General features: G+C 38.4%; 1 protein-coding gene across 3 annotated transcripts in view; it reads right to left on the bottom strand.

Moving 5' to 3' along the window:
* Positions 1-1,345: 1,345 nt before the first annotated feature.
* The window catches only part of LOC150109874 (carbohydrate sulfotransferase 1-like), a 79,329-nt gene continuing 54,427 nt past the window's right edge, over positions 1,346-26,247 (bottom strand). For all 3 annotated transcript variants that reach the window (XM_090415557.1, XM_090415549.1, XM_090415566.1), the window contains 2 exons: positions 14,699-14,842; positions 1,346-3,349 (listed from right to left, as the gene is read on the bottom strand). In XM_090415557.1, the coding sequence (XP_090271683.1) occupies positions 2,016-3,349; positions 14,699-14,834 (1,470 nt within the window). In that variant the 5' untranslated portion in view covers positions 14,835-14,842 and the 3' untranslated portion in view covers positions 1,346-2,015. The remainder of the gene's footprint in view (positions 3,350-14,698; positions 14,843-26,247) is intronic.

Here is a 26,247-nt window from a genome sequence, read left to right as displayed (position 1 = left end):
GACAACTCGTATAGCAGAGTATATAAGTTCTTTTTACTATATCATTTGGTATTAATTTGGTCTAGCTACTCACTGATGAAGCCTCAATAAAGGCTGAAACCGGTCTGGGTAGTGACCTCCCACCATAATGTAATAACAGCATACATTTTTTTAGAAAATGTGTTTTTAAATTATGGAAAATACCAAGATTACCGATCAGAACTTTCCCCACCTTTGCAACGAGTTGCCTGAGATTGTACTACATACTAGGACTACTTGCATTAGCTCACGCTAGTGGCCGCCGATACTTTTATAGTTTACTATATTCGGCATTAAACTCTCTGATTCCAAATCTTTGAGTTTCTTATTCGGTTTTAAAACAATGTGGGATCTAATATCCCCTTAAGCTAATAAAGAGATGTCCCACAGTGATTATGACGTTTCATATTAATAAGTTATTCGCTTAAACCATCTCAATATGTTCATTTCATTTAACACGATGCACAAGATCATTTGCACGTGATATGAAATCAAATCTTGCCCAAATGCAGTTGCGTTTGAAATAAATAAAAGTGAATAATATGACTCACGGAGTTCATTGTTGACAGAAGTACTTTACTTCAAATGGGCGGTTTATCCTTGAAAACCCAATGAAAATTACATACGCGAGCATAGGTGAAAGGAAAAACAGCCAAGGTTGAGACAGACTATAACAAGTTCCCGAACATCCGGGTTGTCTATGACGTCATGTTGACATGAAAGTGAGAAATAATAAAAGCCAATGACACACGTTGGCTATTTTTATAGGTTAAACATAAGTGAAGGTGGTCAGTAATGGCGTTGTTTATTAATAAATATGTCCCTTGTCTTTTACCTCCCCCTAAAAATAATAATAATTAATTAATAAAATAAAAAATCGTGTAAAAAGAACATGAAATTAAAAACTTCTGGAAATTCTTGATATGAATTTAAGAACCAGAAGGGATTAAAAATTCTCTTAAATTCGTTATTATTGCTATTGTTATTATCACGTGACACCTTCTAAGCGTCCAATGATTCATTTATATAAGTAATGTTGTTAAGTAAAAAACATAAATTGTTTTACAATTTGTTTTTGTTTTTTTTCTTTCCCAAAATTAATCTGGTGTGTTCTGCAACTCTGATTATCAAAAATCCTTGATTTCTGTAACTTTGTGTACTGAAATATTTTGTTTTATTTTTATTTTTTTTTTGCGTTCTGTTAATTCTAGAGATAACCATATTATCTCTTTCATGTAGCTTATAAAGCATCATATTAAATATAAAAATCTCTACTTTAGAAGAATTGTGTTCATTTGGATATCTTTTAATGAACTGAGAAATAAACTGACTCATATAAGTTAACATTTATTTAGGACTTTTTTTTTTTTTTTCAAATAGAGTGCTTTAAAACACGACTTTGCATGTGAGAATTTATGGTATGAAAAACGTAACAACCTTTGATTGTTAAGCTCATCGCAAAAACATTTCTATCTAGACACAGTTCAAACAATGCATTCGTCAGAGTATGACATCATCTGTGACGTCAGTGTAAAAGTGAACGACATGCTAGTGAGAAACGTGCCATGTGCTTTGATTCACAAGCGTGCACATTTCATACTATCTCCTCAATGTTTGACACGTTCGTAACAATAATCTACTAATAATGCGCATGCTTGGTGTTTTTCGCGGCGGGGGTTTAACTACTCCAGTAGTCAAATTGCAGAACTAACTTGGCCAGCAAGTATCCGGCTTTTTTCTCCCTTTCGCTTCCTGTAGCTACATTCTTTTTAAACGGAATGCTGTTCTCATTTTTTTTTTTTTTTTTTTTTTTTTTATCGCACAGCATATTGGAATATAAACAAAATTGCACTTGGGTGAGCCTTGTCATTTCGCAACAATACACAATACACACGCAGAAATCAACATTTTTCCCCCTATTTATACTGGTGAACTTTCAGTTTTGAGTAAATCTCATATCGAATACTGAACACAATGGATAAGTACCGTCTTCGGATTTATTTGACGAAACCCAAGAAGTCCGAGATTGATTTAATCACCTTGTATCTCAGGGACTCTAGAACACCCATGCAGGAATGTTGTATCATCTCGATGTCGGTGTAATTGAGTTTATGCAGCCATTTGAAAGGCATCGATGACGTATTTCTTCTGGTAGAGTATGGATTCATCTCGTCTGTTAAATGAGCGGCTGCATGAGTCCCCAAGAATTTCTGGACGGATGAGGAATAAGGCAAGTTGAGAAACGAAAACATCTTCGAAGTTTCTGAAAGAGCATTCATACAAAGATCTTCGTAGCGGACCCTTAAGAAACTGGAAGGGTCTTTACTGTACATTTTCGCAAATGCCTTCGTGTCAGACTCTACCTCCTTGCAAATCACAGCTGGATCGTTGCAGCTGGCATCGCACCAATCCAAACCCTTCCTGGAGTTGACGATGGCCCTCGGATCTCTGACCAGATGGATCACTTTGATGTTCAACTCCGGATTTTCGGCTATGAAGCGATCCACGTACTCTAATGGAACTCTGGTGACCTTCATGACCTGGTAAGGTGCTCTTTGACACACTGCAGTGAGGTATTCTGGGAAAAAACAGACCGCTGGCTTGTTGTGGCAGAGATGCCACAAGTAGATATTTCTCCTGATTAGAAAACGGTTTTCGGGTTTCCAAGCCCACTTCAAGTAGGTCGAAGGGTTAGTGAAGTTACAGTTGAATAAACTGCGCAGAAGAGTGAATGCTTCGCTGACTTTGTCGTCCGCGATTCTTCTGTTGCTGCTGGTATAATGTAAAGGCTCAAAATGATAAAATGTTCTCCAGTTTTGTTGTAGAATTTCTCCGACAAAAGTCGATCCGCTGCGGAAGTAGGTGACCAACAGAACCCTGATCACTTTTGTTGGATCGATAACGGGTAAACCCTTCAAGGCTTTCATAGGATCGGCTCGCTGATGGCCCTCGATCGTTCCCACCTGTCTTACCACGCTGACGGCAACTTTTCCATGGGAGGGGTAGGTGAGTTTTTTAACAACTACCCTCTTATTGCTAGGGAAAGCCACTTGAGGGTGCAGACGCGCACTGGATGCCGGGATTAGTCCATTTCTCCGTGGTGGTGATGGTGGTGGCTTGGAACGATGATTGTTGATGATGGTGAGGGAAGATCTCTTTGTTGGAGGACTCCTGATAACTTTTGTAGATGGTTTCGGAGCACGGGTGGTGGTGGTTGTGGTGCTAGTAGTTTTGGTGGCAATGACAGGACTTATGGTTGTGGATGAAGTAGGGCTGTTTGAAGATACCGGCCTCACATCAGCCTGCTTGGAACGAACTTGAAGCCGTTCATCTGAAAGTAGAACAAAAATTACAATTAAAAATTATAACAAACTATTTTCCCTCAAAATAAAAATAAAAAGGCATGTCAATAAGAGTTCATAATGTCATGTACAGAAAGGTAGTAACAGTCAGAAACCTCACTCTGACATGCACAAGATCAGAAACAAGAATCTGGAGAAAATTGTTTACAAAAATGTCTACACGGAAAGGGTTACAGGATGTGTTTAATACATGATTGAACGACTTAAAGAAATCATCAATTTTACGCGAGTCATGTAAGATATAAACAACAAAGGTTTTATGTTTTATTTGCATTGTAAAAGAATACATTGAATTAGTTTCCTTCTCAGTAACAATTCTGTGGATTCAGACAAGTACAGCTGTATAAACAAACATTTTCTAATAATTAGATTTCATTTTCCCTATTGTTAACTGGATACAATGAGTCAAATACCGGCAGATTAAAACAAGTGCATGTCTAACAATGTGCAAGTTGGTAACAATAAAAAGTATATTTCTGTGAATTTTAACAATTGTTGAATTGTCGTTTGTTTTCTAGATACTTCCATTCAAAGGCCTCTAACAAGTACTCTAACAAGGACGGACTTTTCATCACGAGACTATATCTGTGTGGGATGGAACCACAAAGAGTGTTATCGTTATACATGACTTTCCAATTTCCTCCAACTTACAATTTGGGCATAGCTGGCAGAATATAATTGTAGCAACAACATATGAATTTAAATTACGATCTGTCAAAATTATTTATTTTTTGTTTTCTTTCCAAGCGAATATCTCATGACGTCATTTCTAAGACTTTAAGTAGCAAACCTTTTTTTGTGTGTGTGTGTGTGTGTGTGTGTGTGATGCTTATTTGTATTTTAAAATCCTCAGTTCTGATTTAGAAACGCTAGTTTTTGTTATCTTATCTTTTCCATTGCCTGATAGCTCTTCAACCATTGCAGTAATACTTTTATTGCATTATAAACAGCTACACTAGACGATCTTAATGTATAAACTGTCCTTGACTCTCTCCTTCTGGTATCTTAATTTCAACCTGATCTAGAGTCAAAAAAAAAAAAAAAAAAGTAATACTGAATATTAATATTAAACCTATTTCTAAGTTCCAATATTATGTAAGTAGAGCTGAATTTGTCTTTGGGAATCATATCCTCATTTACAATTAGCTAGATATATTCATGAAAAGTTATTCTTTTAGTTTGTTTATAGCACCAGCTCTAAAAAATAAAAAAATAAAATAATAATAATAAAATAATAAATTAAGTAATTAAAATAGATTTTGAAAAAACGCCAAATTGACTATGGAACGAAGGATCTACAAAAATGCAAATTTCAGTTAGAAAAAATAAATGAATATATAAATAATAGTGATATAATCTACTATGAACTAAGCAGACGAAACACATCATAAATAGTTTCTCGATAATAAATACAGAACTGTATGCAAGTCTTAGTTCTTTATTAATAATACAATAGGTATGGCCTTCGAATTGATTTTCGATTTGTTACTAAAGCACACCAGATGGCGCCACAAGAAGACGTGAATAACTCAACGCTCGTTTTGAATTCGGCAAGTGTTTCTTCTAACACACGCACATACACGCCACGCATTAAAGGTATCACGTGGTGTGTATTAGATTACCAAGTATGTTTTACTTCCCACCAACACGTATCTTCCAGCAACTGTTGCACAAAAAACTTTTCTGGTAACCACAGACACCTTGATGGAAGCTCCGCACGCTACAAAACAGCACTAAGGTAACTCCACCCTATAAGCGGATACAGTTCGTTGGGAGTTTCCATCCATCGACTACCTGCACACCTTTAACCTCCCCCTCCTCGGAAAATCTATACGAGTCACGACATGATTTATATTCCAAACCCACCCACTTCTTACGTTGCCCTCATCCGTGATATCAGACACGCCTGACTTTGTGCGTTGCAAGTTGGCCAAAGATCGTCAAGGGTTAGTGGGACAAAAAAATACAGAATGAGGGAATAGGGGGACGGAGGGATAAATCCGATTATATATGATCTGGGCAGCGTATGTGACTCTTGCTCCTGACGTTTCTTTCAAAAGCCGGTTTTTGGTACCTCGAGTAACGTGTGGAATGGGGAAGAATCAGTTTTACATCCCCCCACTTATCCTGAACATCCAGTAAGGTCCTACCCGGAAGTGAAAAAGTGAAACAATCAGAAAAATAATTATATGGATGGACTGCTGTAGACTAAATAAGGTTAACAATGAATGATTTTATTTATTGTTATGGCTATTTTTAATTAAGATGATCTATTTTTAATTAAGATGATAGAAGCTGACAAGTTTTGATCATATGGTTAAAATTGCCCTGCTAGCGATTTACGCGAAACATTTAACACAGCTGTAAGAATTACTGGCTTATTTGAATAATTTTAGCATAGTTGGTTTATTTAAATATTTAGAAAAATCTTAGCTGATGATTATCTGAGCGACTTTTTGCAGTTTCCAAAATAAAAATGCGTTTATGTAAAATATATCTATAAATAAATAAACGATAAAAATATATAAATAATCTTCCATATGGAATATTTTAAAATTTATAAAAGAATTTCATAATACACCTCTTATGTTTAAGAATGTTTCAGATACATATTGAATAATATGAAATAATGTAAGTATTCAATATTATATTATATATTATATTCAATTATATTCATATTATATTCAATTATATTCATATTATATTATATTCAATCCAATACCCTTGGAAGGTAATGGATAGCAATGCTGAACCAATGAAGTTTAACTGAGGTTCGGCTGTTGCTGTTATCCTGGGTAAATGAGTTCGCTCTCTTAGGTTTTGCCCTAAGGGAGCACTTTGAGTTACCGGGGAAAGTGTTCTCCGGCACGGCCCGCTGAGGGGTACTTGCCGGTGAATTATGAATTATTTTCTTCGGAATGAGCGGTTCTGCTCGGTACTCGAGTTTCACTGAGTAGAACCAACGCTGAGATTTGGACGGTCTTTCGCCCACGAATGAGTGGCCTAGAGATCGTCCGATATTTTTGAGATATCACCTTTACTTACACATACGGTGATTGATTTTATATGAGATGCCCATATAGGGTAACGGATGGCAATGCTGAACCAATGAAGTTTAACTGAGGTTCGGCTGTTGCTGTTATCCTGGGTGTGAGTTTTTGAGTTCGCTCTCTTAGGTTTTGCCCTAAGGGAGCACTTTGAGTCTCCGGGGAAAGTGTTCTCCGGCACGGCCCGCTGAGGGGTACTTGCCGGTGAATTATTTTCCTCGGAATATGAGCGGTTCTGCTCAGTGGTCGGGGAGCCCGTCACTGAGTGGAACCAACGCTGAGATTAGGACGGTCTTTCGCCCACTATGGAGTGGCCTAGAGATCGTCCGTATTTTTGAGATTTCACCTTTACTTACATAGTCGGTGATTGATTCATTAATGCCCTTGGGGGTAACGGATGGCAACAATGCAATGCTGTACCAATGAAGTTTAACTGAGCTTTAACTGAAGTTTAAATGAAGTTCGGCTGTTGCTGTTACCCCCTTGGGCGATGAGTTTTTGAGTTCGCTCTCGTAAGGTTTTTGCCTTAAGGGAGCAATTTGACTCTCTGGGGAAAGTGTTCCCCGGTACGGCCCGCTGAGGGGCTTTGTCGGTGAATAATTTTCTTCGGAATTTGAGCGGTTCTGCTCGGTGGTGGGGGAGCCCGTCACTCAGTGGAACCAACGCTGAGATATGGACGGTCTTTCACCCACTATGGAGTGGCCTAGAGATCGCCCGATTTTTTGAGATATCACCTTTACTTAAACATCGGTGAGATGCGGTGATTAATATCCTTGGAGGGTAATGGAGCTATGAAGTTTTAACTGAGGCTCGTCTATTCCTGTTACCCTCCTGCCATGATCAGAGCTTTAATAGCTCAATAATACCCTATCCTTCACTGTCCTCTTCAGACAACGGGGAAGATGAAAAGCATTTTTGCTTCGCCCCTTTAAGCCAGTCCTTATAAGGACTATTATAATATAATATTGTCTCACCTATTGATCATTCTATTTGTGGGTTACTGAGAAACATCAAAAATAAAAACAGAACCCCCCCCATAATCTCAAACCAAGGCCTAGTCCACACAGCTGCAGATAAGGCAGAAGCCATACTAATGAATCTTGAGGAGCAGTGAAAACCTTCTTATAACAACTTAAATTTCAATCACTTGTACAAAATCCACAGACAGGTCAGGCATGCATTAAATCTCCCAGATACCAGTGCTGACCATATTGCATCCACATCACTTGTTGAATTATATGATATTATTAAAAAACTTAAGAACAATAAAGCTCCTGGACCATACGGCATCTCAAACAGGGTGATCAAGCTGCTGCCTCGAAAAGCTGTAGTGCACCTGACCAGTATAATAAATGCAATCTTAAGACTTCACTATTTTCCTTCCACCTGGAAACACGCTGACGTAACTCCTCTACATAAGCCAGGCAAAGACCCACACTTACCGCAAAATTATCGTCCAGTCAGTCTCATCTCCAATCTGGGTAAGGTTGCAGAGAAACTCATCCTCTCACGACTCCAAACCTCAGTAAATGACCTAAACATCCTCTCTAAAGAACAGTTTGGTTTTAGGCAACACCATAGTACTACCCAGCAAATCCACAGAATTGTTGAATACGTCACCACCAGTTACAACTGGCGCCAGTGCACAGGCGCTGTTTTCCTAGACCTATCCAAAGCATTTGACAAAATCTGGCATTTTGGACTCCTGCACAAACTTATCTCAGCCAGTACTACCTCACTAAAAATGGTTCATCTAATCCACTCATATCTTCAGAATAGATCAATGCAAGTTAAAATCAACGGTTCTACATCGTCCCAGCGCCATATCTTTGCTGGAATCTCTACTAGCTCCACTGCTGTTTTCTGTATACATGTCAGACATCCCGCACAATCCGATGACTTCCATTTTGGCCCTGTATGTGGACGATACGGCAATACTAACCAGATCTCTCAGACCCCTTTTCATTACCAGAAAGCTTCAAAAAAACCCTCGAAACCTGGAGGGTTGGTTCTCCAAGTGGAGATTGGAAGTCAACCCCCTGAAAAGCTCAGCCGTTCTTTTCTCAAAAAGGCCAATGTCTCCTGCAGGTGATGTTTTACTATTCAATACTAAAATTCCCTTGCAGACAAAAAAAAAATTACCTGGATGTAATTCTCGACAAAAGCTATCTTTCAATCAACACATCAAGTCTGCGTGCGCAAAGGCATCTAAAGCCATCGCTCAGATCTATCCGCTAATTAATAGAAATAGCAAGCTCAGCAACAGAATCAAATTGCAACTATACCAGATGACGATTCGTCGTATAATCACCTATGCCTCTCCGGCCTGGAGCCACACCTCTAATGCTAACATTATCAAAATACAGCGAGTGCAGAACAAGTGCTTGAGAATGATTCTGAATGCCCCGTGGTATGTTAGAAACAATCAACTCCACAGAGACACAAATATTCCCTATATCTTCTCTTTTCTACAACCTTTAGCAACCAAGTTTTTCCTAAAGACGTCCACACATCCCAACGATGTGGTTCAGCAAGCTGCAGCATACGATCCAACGGACATATTCAAATATAGAAGACCAAAAGCTATATTAGCCTCCTTTAGTGATGCATAATCTCCATGCCCATTCAGGGCGAGCAATCTGCTCATAAATTTTACCTTCACCGTAACCACAACAGATAGCGGGGAATATGAAAAGCATCTTGCTTTACCCCTAAAGACATAAATGTCAATTGCCATGTAAGAATTATTATTAGGAAAAAAGATGGCGGCTCGTGTGTTAGTGTTTCGTGTCGTGTATTATTGATGATGAATTGTGAATTTGATTGATATGTTTTTAGCGATTTATATTTATGCTTATTCATTAGTAATAGTAGTTAATTGCTTGCTACCATAAACAGTCACTTTATTTTCCATAGTGCTTTATCCAGGTAAGTCATTTGTAATTACAAGGGCGATACGCTAGGCCTACAGCCGCTAGTATCGCCTTTGTTTATTTCTTATAGTGACATTTTATTGCTGGTAGACACCTAAGAATGTCTACGGGATTTGCTAGTGGACCCTCAAAAGTTCACAGGATTATCTTTACCTGCTCAGGGCACCTGAGAAATCTCTACTCTTTCTCCATCTGTGCCTTAACACATTTTAAATTATTGAAATGGCAAAACTTCTGAATGAGACCAAATTCGAGGAAGTATACATGGAATTCCTCAGACTAGGAAAGCTGCTGAGTGATAATTGGCAGGGAAAGGTGAAATTGTATGACACGTTTCCCCACGAATGTGTCTCAGACGTTGCCGCTGAAGATCATTTAGAATCAGTGCCTTCTACTCCTTCAGACTTTGTAGAAGTGCGCGCACGCAAAAAGCGAAGAACAACAGAAGAACCGCACAATGACAATACTGAAATGGAACAGGATTGTCAGGGTTCGGGCGCCGCTATTTCTCCCAAAGAAAAAGTGCCTCCGATCATCCTTAGAGAAAAGCATAAGTGGGCAGCTTTAAGATCCACAATGTCCAATTTGCATATTGGCTTCATTAAGGCCAAAAATATGGATGAAGGCATAGAGATCCAGCTAGCAACAATGACAGACTATAGAAGGTTGACCAAAGAACTGGACGACAGAGGCATCCAGTATCATACCTTTGCGCTCAGCTCCGAAAAAAACTTAAAAGTAGTCCTTCGTGGTGTTTGTGAAGACATTGACACAGCAGAAATAGCTGCTGACCTAAATTCTCAGGATCTGCCTCCAGTCAAGGTCAGCAGAATGTACAAAGCAGACAAGACTCCCATGCCATTAGTCCTTGTTGAGATTCATAAAATATACAAGGATATCTACAACTTAAAAACAGTCTGTGGTCTCATCGTCACACCGGAACCACTCCGTAAAAGATCATCTTCTGGGCAGTGCCACAGGTGCCAGAAGTTTGGCCATGCCCAGAATCTATGCAGAGCGGAATATAGATGTTTAAAATGTGGAGACAGCCACCCAACCAATACCTGCACAAAGCTGAGGATCACCTCGGCCAAATGTGCCAACTGCAGTGGCCCTCATCCTGTGACCTACAAAGGATATACTCAGCACCCAAAGAACAGACGGATGGAGGCAATCAATCAGCCCTCCTACAGTACAAGAACACCAGAGGCCCAGACATCAAAACCGGAGACTCAGCGGGCACAGTCGGAGACCTCCAATAATAGAGACACCCAAAAGCAAACAAGAAGTTATGCCAATGTGACCCGTACAAATAGACCAATACCAGAAAAAAATCAACCAACAGCACCTAAAAACCTAACAGCTGTTATTACGGCCTCACTAGCAAACAAGCTACAAAATTTCAGCCTGTCAAACCCTACTGAAACCTCCACTAAAAGATTTCTTCATGAAACGCAGGTCATTCTCACAGCTCTCATAAATGAATAGTAACAAACTCATTCCAACATCTCTTCAGATAGTTGCTTGGAACGCAAATGGCCTCAAAAACAAAATTCTGGAACTCCGAGACTTCACATATAGGTATCAACCAGATGTTATTTTAATCAGTGAAACTCATTTAAGACCTTCAGACAATCCTACAATAAGGGGCTATCACCTATACAGAAATGGCAGACTACTCTACAGAGGCGGCGGCACTGCCATCTTCATTAAAATTGCATTAAGCACCACTCTGTGAGCAATCCTTCAACCACTAACCTTGAGATCACAGGAGTGGAAGTAGTCACCAGCTCCACTGGCAAGCTGAAAATCTACTCAGCTTACAACCCTCCCCAAAAATCTCTACTTCACTCTGATCTAAATGCCATCTTATGCATCAGAGAGCCCACCATCATTGCCGGGGATCTGAATTCAAGCATCCTGCGTGGAATTGTACAACCACAAACAAGAATGGTTGCATCCTTTCCAATTACTTAGGATCAAGCAACGCTGTTGTGGCAGGCCCCACCGAACCAACTCATCTCAGTACGTTCGGCACTGCTGACATCCTGGATATAGCTATCCTGCAGGATATTAAACTTCAATACAGCATCATATCTATGGATGAACTATCATCCGATCATAATCCAATTCTACTACAGCTGGGAAATCAAGAATACCAGTGTCCTCCTTCTCACTCCTACATTGCATGGGAAAGACTGTCAGCAGCACTCAAGGATTATATTGGACCTGTTCCTCACATACGCACAAAAGAAGAAGTAGAAACTGCAGTTACAAATCTCACACAACAAATTAATTCTGCTATAAAGGTAGCTTCCTCCTACAAATCTGCCCGCAAGCCACATCGTTTGCCTGAAGACATCATAAAACAGAGCTAGGAAAAGATTCCGTAACACGTGTGCACCACAAGATAAAATAAATCTAAACAGATTAAATGGGGCAGTAAGAGATGCACTCAAAGCCCATAGAGACCAAGTATGGGATGAAAAGTTATCCTCCATTTCACCTACTGATCACTCCATCTGGGGACTACTGAAAAATATCAAAAACAAAGACAGATCCCTTCCCCCAATATTCTCTGACCAGGGCCTTGCTCACACAGATGTAGACAAAGCAGAAGTTATAGCATAAAACTTAGAGGAGCAGTGCAGGCCTTTGTATGGAAACCTTGACTTTGACCACATATTCACAGCAAGATTCACAGCAAGGTCAGACACTCACTCAAACTTCCTATCACCAGCACTGACCATATTGCACCAACATCACCTGCTGAGTTATATGACATTATTAAAAAATTAAAGAACAAAAAAGCTCCTGGGCCAGACGGCATTACTAATCGGGTGATTAAACTTCTGCCCCAAAAAGCAGCAGTGCACCTGACCAGTATAATAAATGTAATTTTAAGATATCACTATTTTCCTTCCACCTGGAAACTGGCTGACGTAATTCCTATACATAAGCCAGGCAAAGACCCACACCTACCGCAAAATTATCGTCCAATCAGTCTCATCTCCAATCTGGGTAAGGTTGCAGAGAAGGTCATCCTCTCACGACTCCAAACCTCAGTAAATGACCTAAACATTCTCTCTAAAGAACAGTTTGGTTTTAGGCAACACCATAGTGCTACCCAGCAAATCCACAGAATTGTCGAATACATCACCACCAGCTACAACTGGCGCCAGTGCACAGGCGCTGTTTTCCTAGACCTATCCAAAGCATTTGACAAAACCTGGCATTTTGGACTCCTGCACAAACTTATCTCAGCCGGTACCTCACTAAAAATGGTTCATTTAATCCATTTATATCTTCAGAATAGATCAATGCAAGTAAAAATCAACGGTTCTACATCCTTCCAGCGCCACATCTTTGCTTGAGTGCCGCGGGGATCTCTACTGGCTCCATTGCTGTTCTCTATATACATGTCAGACATCCCGCACAATCCGATGACTTCCATTTTGGCCCTGTATGCGGACGATACGGCAATACTAACCAGATCTCTCAGACCCCTTTTCATTACCAGAAAACTTCAAGAAACCATTCTAAAGCTGGAGGGTTGGTTCTCTAAGTGGAGATTAGAAGTCAACCCCCAAAAAAGCTCAGCCGTTTCTTTTCTCAAAAAGGCCAATGTCTCCTGTAGGAGATGTGTTACTATTCAATACTAAAATTCCCTGGCAGACAGAGAGAAAATACCTGGGTGTAATTCTCGACAAAAAGCTATCTTTCAATCAGCACACCAAGTCTGCATGCACAAAGGCATCTAAAGCCATCGCTCAGATCTATCCGCTAATTAATAGAAATAGCAATCTCAGCAATAGAATCAAATTGCAACTGTACCAGATGACGATTCGTCCTATAATCACCTACGCCTCTCCGGCCTGGAGCCACACCTCTAATACTAACATTATTAAGATACAGCGAGTGCAGAACAAGTGCTTGAGAATGGGTCTGAACGCCCCGTGGTATGTTAGAAACAATCAACTCCACAGAGACACAATATTTTCTATATTTTCTCTTTTCTACAATCCTTAGCATCCAAGTTTTTCCTAAAAACGTCCACACATCCCAACGATTTGGTTCAGCAAGCTGCAGCATACGATCCAACGGACATATTTAAATATAGAAGACCAAAAGCTATATTAGCTCCTTTAGTGATGCATAATCTCCATGCCCATTCAGGGCGAGCAATCTGCTCATAAATTTTACCTTCACTGTAACCACAACAGATAGCGGGGAATATGAAAAGCATCTTGCTTCACTCCTAAAGACATAAATGTCAATTGTCAATGTAAGTATTACTTCCTTCAGTGATGTATAATCTCCATGCCCATTCTGGGCGAGCATATTGCTCATAATATTTTCCCTCACTGTGACCGTAACAGATAACTGGGAATATGAAAAGCTTTTCGCTTCACTCCTTAAGTCATAAATGTCAATTGTCATGCAAGTATTAGGAGATAGGCTAGGAAAAGTCCTTTTTAGGACTTCCAGGGTAACGAATGGCAATGCTGTACCAATGAAGTTTTAACTGAGGCTCGGCTATTGCCGTTACCCAGTCATGACTAGAGCTTTTAACTCAATAACACGTCATCCACAGAGATTTTCTTCATTCAGATGACGGGATAAAGAGTCAAGGACTCAGTCCATCTCCCAGATCTCAGCAACTGTCATTTTGTTAGGAAACACCTGGGTTCGAATCCCGTCTAATGCGCAGGAGAAACTTAATTCAAGGACTTTTCAACTGAAGTTAAGTTCAATCAGTAAATAATAATAATCGGAAACGATTATTATCTTCGCAACTCTATATTACATTTACAGAGTATACTTTGCGTTCTTTTTATGGCTTTCGAATGGCTTTAAAGAAAAATAAAGATTTGAAAATCTTGCACGACTTCCATCTCTTAAAAGCGAGTCATGCGGTGTTTTCAAGATTCATGGGAAGACTCCGATTCTGTTTCCATCTTGCGTTTTAGTCGTAAAGACTGTTTATGTTCCTATAAAGCACTTTTATGAGGTTTAATTTTTGTGTTTTTCATGTTTTCCCGCATAGCTGTTGACATATGCTCTTTTCATTGTGAAGTCATATGAGAACGCACTATACAATCATAATAAATAAAAATAAAATTGAATGGTGTGAAAAGCACGGAGCGTCCAGCACTGATACTCTCTACAGAAAATAACGCCAAGTGCTAACGTAAACAGCCATTGTGTTTTCAAAAATAAGTAGATACTGGTTTCTACCTTGATGTCACATTTTGCACTTTTCTGTCACAGCAAATAATAAAAGAGCAACCGATGGCGCCCATTATTGATCAGAAGAAGAACGAAACTCTTCGTTTACCTGAGGTATTCTGCAGAAACAGAGTGTAGCTGTTTGTTCCAGTGAAGCCCCAGCCATCCAATCCTCGTTGAAGCACGACAATGCAGGTGACAGTCATGAGGAAGAGAACGAAGAGAAAAGCCCTGGAATGATTCATTGTCGGATCTGAAAGACAACAGGAAGAAGCTTAATTTGCAATGATTTCTGTAAAAAAAAAAAAAGATATGCAGCTTTTACTTATTTTCAAATATAAAGTCGCACCTCAGGGGTCAGGTATTTTATCGATAACAAAAGTCAAACTGGTTGTTGTGGTTGATATTCAAGAGATTTCAAAAACATTTCTGTGATTGTGGTGACCATTTAAAGATTGGTTTTGGGAAAAAATCGTCTGTGCTACATGGTATACGCGATCGGCACCTATTGTTACCATGGTAACATAACATGACGTCCGTCTTAACAAAGAAAATTATTTTATTATAATAGAGAGAAATTATCTCTGCTGCTGAGTAGGTAATGGCATCTTTTGAGGGGGGAGGGAGGTCATTTCTTTCCGTCTGCTCAAAACGATACCAGCGTATAAGCAAAATCATGCTAAATTATGCTTAAAGCAACCTTCGTAGGGTGATGTATTCACCATAAGAAAGACTGGCAACACATTAACGTCCTCTTTGAGCAAAATACAGATGTACTCTACAAAGAAAACCTTATTTTTTAAAATTGAATTTTAATAGGCAAAAATGAAGAACAAATTCAAGCTTGAACGATGCGTTTATTGATTAAAAATATGATTCTTTTCATGAATTTTTTGACAATGTTCGTGAAAAAAAAAAAATGAGCCTTTCATTAGGGTGATCAGACATCCTCAAGTTACCTCTGGAGCGTGCTTTGGCTATGTCAGATGCAGTTCCGTGATTGGTCCAACGCCCTCCAGGTCTGCGAGTTTGACAGGAAACCCCCACCGACTTATGTTCGGCAATTATTCTCAGACCCGCAAATAATCGCACGATCGGAGAGTTCGTTTACAAGACCAGGGAGAAGTGGCTCCCCCTGGAGAGAGAGAGAGAGAGAGAGAGAGAGAGAGAGAGAGTGAGTGAGTGAGTGAGTGAGTGTGTGTGTGTGTGTGTGTGTGTGAACCACTTCTGGTTATTGACCCGGAAAAGAGCGAAAGTAAAATAATTAAAACGCCAAAATCTCCGTGGTGTGTGTGTGTGTGTGTGTTTCGTAGACACGCCATTCTACGTGGGTGAAAGTGCCGTTTTTCCGTCACGAAGGTGAGGAATCAAACGTAAAATTATTCATCCCAACGCGATGGGAGTTCTGAGTAGCCGGGGACCTTCTCCGAACCAGCGGGTGGCTACTCACGTGAATGATAGGCAGGTAAACGTGACAGTCGTGCTGCCAACAGCGAATAATGTGGGGGGCAAAACAGATCTTTGTCCAAAGGTTCGCTGTCAACCACCGTCCTCACTTCGCCACTACTTCTGTTCGCGTGCGAAGGAAGGAAATCCCAGCCAAAGCACATTTATCACTGTCTTTGTCCTTCCCCTCTTTCTCCGACCATCACCAATTCTTTCTTTATTTTCCCATTTCTTTGTATTTCTATTCCACACATTTCAAATTCGCCTTCTTTTCACTCCATCTCGTGCTCTCCACTCGCCATCCTTTTTCCGCCTCTCCTTTTTTTTTTTTTTTTACTCCATCCTCATCTTTTCTTTCTTCTCATCGTTCTCCTTTTTATTCTTTTTTTTTTTTCTGCGCGTGCGTATTAAACTTGAAGGAAAGGATGATTTTGCTTTGAAACACTCTCGAAGTTTCTCTGGAATCCAAGTGTCATTTATTAGAAGCTTTTCAGCTGAAGGTGAGCTAAACCTTCACCGTACAGTAGACTGTTAACTCTCGGACTGTATAATGAAACCCCTCTTCAGAACGACTAGGAACCTAATTCAAACCTCATCCTCTCCAATCCCTCTCTCTCTCTCTCCAATTAGAGAGAGAGTGTGTGCATGCATGCGTGCGTGTGTGTGTGTGTGTGTGTGTGTGTGTGTGTGTGTGTGTGTGTGTGTGTGTGTGTGTGTGTGTGTGTGTGTGTGTGTGTGTGTGTCAATAGGACTCACTACATATTTTATTCCATTCATCTGTTATACATTTCGCTACTATTATGCTAATACTCTGGGGAGTGGAGAAGGCTATTAAACAACATTTCGAGGCTTCAAGATTCCACACAATGTGAAATAGGCTACGGTTTGTCTACCGAACACTGCAATCAACCAACCAATAAAAATGCAGTTCGAGAATGTTCACAAAATGGTGCGTAATCTATCCACCAATATTTTCGCTTTTTCAGATATCATTTTTAATTAAATGTAAGTGAGTCTAGTTTGTTTGCAGTAATAATAACTGGAATAACCAAATTCTTCGTCCAACTCGCGAAATATATATATATATATATATATATATATATATATATATATATATTAACTCGGAGTTGGGATATGTTAATTTTTTATATAAACTGACTAAAAATCCGAGAATTATAACAAATTGAGATTTGTTAACATTTCGCTACTATTATGCTAATACTATGGGGAGTGGGAAGGCTATTAAATATATATATATATATATATATATATATATATATATATATATATATATATATATATATATATATATATATATATATATATATATATATATATATATGAGGCATTTTTAAAATAATAATAGTGGAGTAAATATATATATATATTTTACTCCACTATTATTATTTTAAAAATGCCTCAATATATTTTCCCACACTAATTTCGGATTAAGAAAACTCAAAATTTTCTCACGAATAATCTGGAAACAGCTCATAGTATCAGTATCCACTTCAGTGTCATGGGCCATGTGCCCTCTTTTCCTCAGATAACACTTAAAAGCGACGTTCTTTTTATCCTCGCTAAACTAGCAGAGGACGCTGTCAGGATGTCATTGATATATTTAGCAGCTGACTAGAAACATGTCTCGCGGAGAACACTGAATTCACTGTTAAGACATACAAGGAAGAAAAAAATAACAAAAAATATCCCCAGTTTGGAAGAGATAACCACATGGTAGTATGGAACGAAGGAATGAAGGAAGTTAAAACTATGAAGATAGTGTGCGCGTGCATGCACACGCTGATCAAGTTACACTGTCAAAAAGGAAACACGCAACAATACAAGGCAATGCTTTCCAGGCATATGCTTCAACAAATACGCAACTGGCAGAAATGGAAATCACATCAAAACTTCTTTTTTTTTTTTTTTTTTTCATTTCTGCGCCTGAAACAATTAAAAATGCATAATAATTAAAAAGAGACATTCTTGCAAACGTGAAAGATGCTCAATTTTTAGTAGAAATGTAATAACAATCATGATTCATTGTTAATTAACGAACTACGAACAGAAAAACAACCAATAAAAATAATACCGAGCGGTGATGCTTTTATTTATTTAAAGTCATGGTTAGCTGACGGTAGGAAATAAAATTGTTTATAGCCTTCGTTGTTTGGTGTATCAACTGGGATTTTACTGAAATCTGTCATTTTAATACACAGCTTAGGCGAACTTAATTACAAATGTGCCTCTTTTTTTTTCCCTAAGGAGTATATAAATATTTAATGGCATTTTATACACTTTCATTTTGAATTTTTGAAAGTGAGAGAGAGAGACTGCAAGAATTAAACTCCAAACTCACTCCTTATTTATTTATTTACAATATATCCGTTTCATACAAAACACAAACGAGAAAAGAAGCGAAAAAACTATGAATCTCTCTCTATAACTATAAATTATTCACGAAGATACATAAACAGACCGCTTCTTCCTTTCTCTCACTCAAGATTTGTGTGGATTAATGTCCGTAGAAATCATTATCAAATACAAGGCGTGCGTGATGTAGAAGTTCTCAATCGATGGTATCAGGCTACAGGAAGGTTGCTGAAATAAAATCATGTGGAACTATTATTTGTGTGCCTCTTTTTCATATTGTTCGCTTGTTGCTATCCGCCTATAATAACTCAGACGTGCTGAGCTCGTGTTTAACGTTGGACATTTCAACGTGTCAACTTTAGAGGAGTAATGCTCTGCGTTAAATTTTTTTTATGAAACTTGGTAAACCATGCGTAGTGACTTATGGGTAAATGGTTGTAAATGAAAATGAAAAAGTGGTTGCGGTGGAAATAAAAAAAAAGCCTTGCAAGATAGAAACATAAATAATAAAATAATAAGTCTAGAAGTGTCCTTTCGAAGACCAATTTCATGTTGATTGTTTCGATTCAAGAAGGGATTGTGTTGGTAAAAGTACGTTCTCGCTTAACATGCATTCAATCAGCAATATCACATTCATTTTTTCCCCTTCCCTGATTCCTGTCTGTCTATTCAACAGCCAAGCAAGGTATTGTCCATCTTATTCCGTTGATTAGGACTCCCTGCGACTTACTATCTTCAGACTTGACGATTCCTCAGCAGAAATGAGATTGGAAGCCATCTGTGTTAAAGAAATTGTGAATCGAGAACAACCGAATGTCTGTAATAAGAATTTGCGTCTTACATCAGTTCTGATCGCCACATTCCGAGAAATTTTGGAATAAAATTTTGGAGCGACTACTTGAAAGGATTGATTGAACTTTTGCTATGTCGCATTCGCAAATGACCTGCGGAGAAGTATAAACTTTGCTGAGATGTGATATTCGTTGAACTTATCGAGAACTTCTTCCTGGTTTAATGTACTATTCTGCTAATTTTTGATTAGTTTTCTTTCTTTTCTTTTTTTTTTTAATTGTTCCAAAATAGCATTTCTCTTCTAAAATGAATTTTTAGGGGGGGGGGAGAATGATGGTATAAATTTATTTTTTCTTTCTTTTTTTTTTAAAGTATTCCAAAATAGCATTTCTCTTCTAAAATGAAGAGAAATGCTATTTTGCAAAAAGAGGTATCTTTCAAGAAATCCACGAAACTATTGGTTTACCATGAGGTAGAGTGAAACTGCTAAATAAGGAAATACATAATCAAAATTCAAAGAGAGAGAGAGAGAGAGAGAGATTTCATCCCTCATTATATCCCAGATTACATTTGTCAAGGTCATTCTTATTCTTCTGGCGTTGATTTTTCTTGGTGTAATTTGAGACTTTTTGCATGAGTGCTTCTTAGAGTAGCATTATGTAACTTTAACACCACCTCGGAGTTCGAACCGTCCGCACAAAAAGATCGAGTCGAGGGCAGTTAGTGAAAGGCCTGAGAGTCATCCATCAGATACTCCATAAAGAGAACCCCCAAATTAATATTCATAACCATGAACAGCTTGCGTAACAAATGCTTCAAGGAACGACGAGCAGCAAAAGGCATTTAGCCTGCAAATTTTGATTAATACGGCGATAAGACAACGTTCCGCAGAAACTAGCAACGTCATCGAGCGAGTGAAATGTAAATTAAGCGCTTTAGGTCCCGGAGCCAACAACGCTTCACGACATTATGTTATCTGATCTCAGAATGCGAAAAGAAATAAGAAAACAGGGAGAAGATTTTTAAAAAAATACAGAAAATGCAAAAATAAAGAGAATACAGTGAGACACAGAGAGAGAGAGAGAGAGAGAGAGAGAGAGAGAGCATAAGAAAAAAGAAAGAAAAAGGAAGGAAAGAAAGAAAATAGACAGAATACGAAAAAATATACATGCGCGCGCATGTTTGTGTGTGTGAGAGAGAAAGCATAAGAAAAGAAAGAAAATAAACACAATATGAAAAAACAACAAACCAGAGAGAGAGAGAAAGAAAGAGAGATACAAAGAACAAACAAAGACAAAGAAAAAAGTAGAAAATAAAATGAAAATAACTAGGAAAAGATAGCAGAAAATGCTAGAAAGACATGGAAGAAGTAAGAAGAAAAAGAAAAAAATAGGAGATTAAATCAGAAACCGATAGAAAAAAGCTAGAAAATAAAAGGGAATTAGATAGACAGGGAGAAGAAAATATATGAAAGCGAAGAAGACGCGGCAACGACAAAGAAACAAAATTGAGGGGGGGGGAATATGAAGAAGAAGAAAAAGAGAAGATAAAAAAATAAAAACATGAAAGTTGGATAGGAATAAAAAAAGATAACAAAAAAAAGAAATAACGAAAAGCAAAGAGAAAAAGATGGAGCACAGAGAAAAAGGAGAAATAAAAAAGTGAAAAGAATGAATAAAAATGGAAACAGAAAAGTTAGAAGAGGGGAAAAGAATCTGTGGGTTTTAAAAGTCTTACTCGCTTGGAGTTTGGCTCAAAGGAAGAGCCGAACTACTGTACAGACTCGAAGCGAATAAGTTTCGATATCTTTGATTGGGAAACCAATTAAAGATTATTTCATTTGGTCAATAGGAACAGAGAGAGAGAGATTAAGCATGCTATTCGTAACAGTGAGCTGGATCTTCCTACAAATAAATTCTCGCGGTCGCAGTGCGAGAAGCGAATACCGATTTGATGGCATTGAAAAGATTCTTACTTGGGTATGACATCACATAGACGGAATGAATTCTTCACGTGATAACTACGTAACAATATGCATATAAAGGACTGGAAAATAAACAGAATTCAATATTTTGACGCTGTACCGAGGTTATACTGTAACTTATTTCATGTTTTAAACCACAGAGACAATAGCAATGTAAAATATTGCGCAGTCTCCGTACGCTTTGGATACGTGTGCAATAATAGTTTTTCTTCAATTGTTGCGTGTGGTTGATGTGGTGCATCTCTGGGGATTGTAAAACGTAAAAGTGAAACTCGAATCCAAAAAAATACAAATGTTAATTATAAAGTGGCGCACCTGGCCAAGACAAAAAGGGGAAGTGACACGAAGCGAGTCTTGGCCAGCCAGTTAACAATTTTCTTTTGTTGCCGGTGATTAATAATATGTGTTTTTTAGACGTCTCGCCTTGAGGCTCGTCGCAGGCTTCCCACAATGACAAGATGGCGACTTCTTTAACGAAGGACGCCGCTAGACAAGGATTCTAATTAACAAAAGACAACCCTTCGATTAAAACGAGCACCGGACACAACGTATCGGTTCGGTTATCACAACTGGAACGTCTTGTCGGCCGAGAATATGCATGCACCGCATGGGGATGGCGGTGAGGAGGGGGGAGGGGAGGAAGCACTTGCTTACGAAAACTTTAGAAAAGTGGAGGAATTGAGTTTGAAAGACTTTATTGAGAACGCAAATTCGGATCAACTTCCTTCTCTTCTGAGGAAGGAACAACGCGGATAACCCATTGATATCCACGGCGGTCAACTCCATCGTACTGGCAGTCGGCAAATGAAGAACTGCGTAGAGTTGGCAAAGCGCTTATAAAGGCGGAAAAATTGAAAGACTTTACTCACTAGCAATCTCTCTGGAAAGAAAGAAAGAAGAAAAAAGAAAATACCATAAGCAGGAAAGGAAAAAAGTGCAAACAAACAGGATGAAGACAGTAAAAAGGGGGGGGGGAGGCAAGAGAGAGAGAGATTGCAATTGGTTCCTTATAATTGTTGCTGTTTATGCTACCCACAGTGGAAAACCCAAGTGTGTCATCGGTCAATGGAGGGAGGAGAGGACACAGTCTAGTGATAATCTAACTTTTCCTCAGCTATTCTGCTTTCTGTTGATGTTTTGCATTTAATGTGAAGCGAAATACTAAATTTTCCTGGTAGAAAATCCCCATCACCTTCATTTTTTTGCGGCTGACTGCTCGACAATATTAGCGTCTCTGCTTTCCCAAGGAGTTTGAAAAAAAGGACCGCCATTGGTCTTTAGATTCCAGCAGGGTTTCTGAGTTATCTTAACACTTACAAGAAATAAATGTGCCATAATTCTTGCACCCTTTCAGGGAATGGGACTCACATTAAAATAAAATAAAATAATTAAAAAAAATAATTATATATATATATATAAACATTATTTAGTAAAATAAAGAGCCAAAAGGCTTCACTTCGGCGATGTAAATTTATAAAAATCAAGTGGATATTAAATCCAGCATTATTTCAAAGCCGAATACAGAAACTATAAAAGTTTCGTATGAAATTTGACCAGAGAGCTACCGAAATGCACTCTCCGGTATTTACGAGTTGCCCTAACGGGATGTTATAGGAGAGATGATCACTATATCCATGCGTCCATATATTCGTCTCCCATTGGTCCATTTTGAAAAGGTTTCACTGGCCTGATAGCTATTTCAAACTGTTTTTTTTTTTTTTTCATTATTATTATTATTTTTTTTTTCAATCGACGTCTTATAAAAGTAGAATTCTTAGCATCACTGACGAAGTTATCGACCCAAACGTTCTTCCTACGTAGGCTTTGTTAGATGCGGTTATTTCGAGGCAACTAGGACTCATCAGGTGAGTGTATTGTGTCTGCTAATTGCAAGTGCTCTCCGTCAGTTTTTCTCTTTTAGGTAAAAAAAAGGGAGAAAAAGAGCGCTGCTTTTCTTTCGGTTGCGTTAAAGACAAAAAAAAAAAAAAAAAAAAGAGAGAGATACAGAGAAAATAAAAAGAAAATGGAGAAGGTAAAGAGAAAAAGTCTGAGTTGCTTGCGATCATATTTGAGAAACTAAGGCAGTAACTTCGGCGTGTGATTTCTGTTAACTGCTTGTGTTTTCCCGTCGGCTTGTTTGTTTTTTTTTAGATGAGAAAACCTGCGTGAAAATAGAGAAAGAAAAAAAGAAAGAAAGAATAGAGATTGGGAGGAAAAACAGAAATGCCAAAGAAGGAAAGGATAAATCGGAGAGAAGGAAATGAAAGAAAATGAAAAAAAAAAAAAAAAACAGAGAAGAAATAAAATAGACAAAAGAAAGAACGAAAGGTGAAAAATGAAACTAAAAATATAAAAAGGAAAGGAGAAAGAAGAAAAGGCAGGAACGAGAGTATATAAAGAATATAAAAAAAAGGGGAAAAAATAATGTGGAAAAAAAAACAGAAAGGAGAAAGTGAAAAATTAAAATAACATGGGAGTGAGGAAATAAGTTTATATTATTATTATTATTTTATATTTTCCTGAGGTTAATGTTTGTTGCGCATTCGGCACAGTGATTGTCTTGCAGAAGGAAAAACTGCAGTCACTGGAAACTGATATGGAGGTCATTACTGCAATATCATTTCCTTTTAATATAACTTCGGGTTACGTCTGCGAATCGTTCATCATACAAATTACGCTGAAACCTGGTCCCGGGATAAGTCATGTGAGAGATATTCCCATTCAATGTCGCATTACTAATCGTGGTACAAACTCCGGTCAAAAGCGTCGCACTCAATGAACAATCCTCATCCACACCTGCTCATTACCTTAAATGTAATGAGATCCAACGCGCGCTGGAAAATGGATTTAATGTCGACATCAGCCCGTTTAAATGACCTCGCCGTGTCAGGTTTGATGGATATAAATATGCTAAACAGACGGTTATATCAAGAAGAGCCATCCTCTCTGCACGCCCTGCGGTCTCTCAGAAGAATAAATCTTTTCGGAAATACTGCGGACTTTTCTGTTCGAAAAGAAATAGAAACAGACTCCCCGAATCAAAGCGGTAATGTTATTTAGTCATGGACGCATGCGTATAAAAGATAATTTTCCACATAGCGCAATTTGTTAACTTTTAATCTGCGGTGACATCGCGTTACCATGACAACCGAAACAGCAAATAGAACTCGTCCGATTCTTTCTGTGAGCGTCTGCCACCACCCGCCATATTCCAGAATCAGAATGTAATCGATTTAAAAAGGAGCCTGCGTGCTTGTAAATTGCTAAAGTAGGCACAATCATCCTTCGATCCCATTCTCATCCGACATCTGCGTAGTGTTTCACATCCATCACCATGATAAAAGAGAACCGGATCCATTATAGCAACTTTAACAAGACACAGTTGATACTATTCTGTTCATTGCAATATAGTAATGAACAAAACTGATTTTTTTTCCCCTTTCTCAACGTAGCCTGTTAGTAATTACGCCAGAACTGTTTTCAATTATTTATACGCATCACTATGATGTATTATTTAGGAAGATTCGCTCATTCTCTGAGGAACTAATTGTAAAAGGATTAGCGCCTATATTCATGTTCGGTGCAGAGAGAGAATTATATCGTATTTATTAATAAATTTTCACGAGCGAAGTCTCAAAAGAGAGAACGCGGAGGCTCTGGAACATCCCCATCTGAGGAACACATGGCTTCTAATGTACTGGCGATGGCAGCCAAGTTCTAGAGGCTAATGAGAATCTTTAGGAAGTGCGCTTGGGTGAGAGCGAATCGCTAAAAATGGTTGCATCGAGTGAAATAATGAGAACACCCCCTCCTTATTTTTTTTTTTTTTTTTTTTTTATCGACAGCTATATTTTCACTTAAAGAGACAATACGTTTACATGGAACTCAAGTGGACACTTCAAATTAATGATGGATGCAAGCCTTCTCTAGACAAGGATGGAAAGGACTGCTATAATAGGTACTCAAGGATCTCTTACGGTGAATTAATCCCTAAGAAGAAAGATACTCCAACTTAAAAAAAAAAGAAAAAAGTTGATTTTGAGTGCCCCTTTCAAAACCATTGATAACCATTGACGCTACACAAAAGATAAAGAAAAGAAAAAAAAACTGAAGGATGTAATGTTAAAACTTTTCTGAGCACTGGGCTGAACTCTGTATTCGCGAGAGTAGATCTAATAGGGCCGATATTGTTGATGTAGACCAATCGTTTCTAAGAGCGCATAAAAAAAAGATAGAAAGAACAAAGTATTCTCTTATTGAAGAGCAGTTTTAATTCCGTTTTTCTAAACAAATCGTTGATAGGATCTAATTAATGGGATATGGGATATTAAGTATTGGGATATTAAGAACTTGATGCTTCTCCTATCCCCCCCCCATTTTGGTGAACAGGTTTAATTAAACCCTTAAAGATTTTATGAAAAGGTAACAATCCTTAGGAAAACGTTCAGAATGTAGGACAGCTGGTGAATAATAGAATTTCAAATTGCAGTTCTCGAACTACATCATGATTGCAGCAGCATTTAAATCTTTTACTGGCAATCGGGAAAAGACGTCAAGACTTGCTAATCTGATAATACTTAGCATGATGGTTTCCAGAGCATCTTCTGACATGCCTATTTTTACAGTACACACAAATGAAGTTTACTTCTTTTTTTTTTTTTTTTAGAAATTCTTCCTCAGATATACTGTGTTTGGAAAGAACAACCAGCTACTGGGCTGTTTGTTCCTCACATGCAGCAATCCTGCAGGACATACTTTCCACAAGCGTACGAGAGTCATCAATGGGAATTTTAAACCATTCTTCCTGTAGGCATGTAATGCGTACAGGAAGAATGGTTACGTAGCGTCAATGGTTTTGAAAGGGACACTCAAAATCAATTTTTTTCTTTTAACTTGGAGTATCATTCTTCTGGTCTGGAAGAATGGTCCTGGACTGTCGTGGGACAAAAGTCCTTGACCTTACCCGACACTCCATTTGTTCCCACAGATGTTTATTAAGGTTGAGATGAGGGCTCTGTGGATTCAAATCAATCCATAGAACTCTCAGTTACAGCAGCCTTGTC

The sequence above is a fragment of the Typopeltis vanoorti genome, chromosome 1, assembly GCF_054136105.1.
Source record: "Typopeltis vanoorti isolate ZY-2024b chromosome 1, IOZ_Tvanoo_1.0, whole genome shotgun sequence".
Lineage (NCBI taxonomy): Eukaryota > Metazoa > Arthropoda > Arachnida > Uropygi > Thelyphonidae > Typopeltis > Typopeltis vanoorti.
This window is presented reverse-complemented; position numbering and strand designations above follow the sequence as displayed.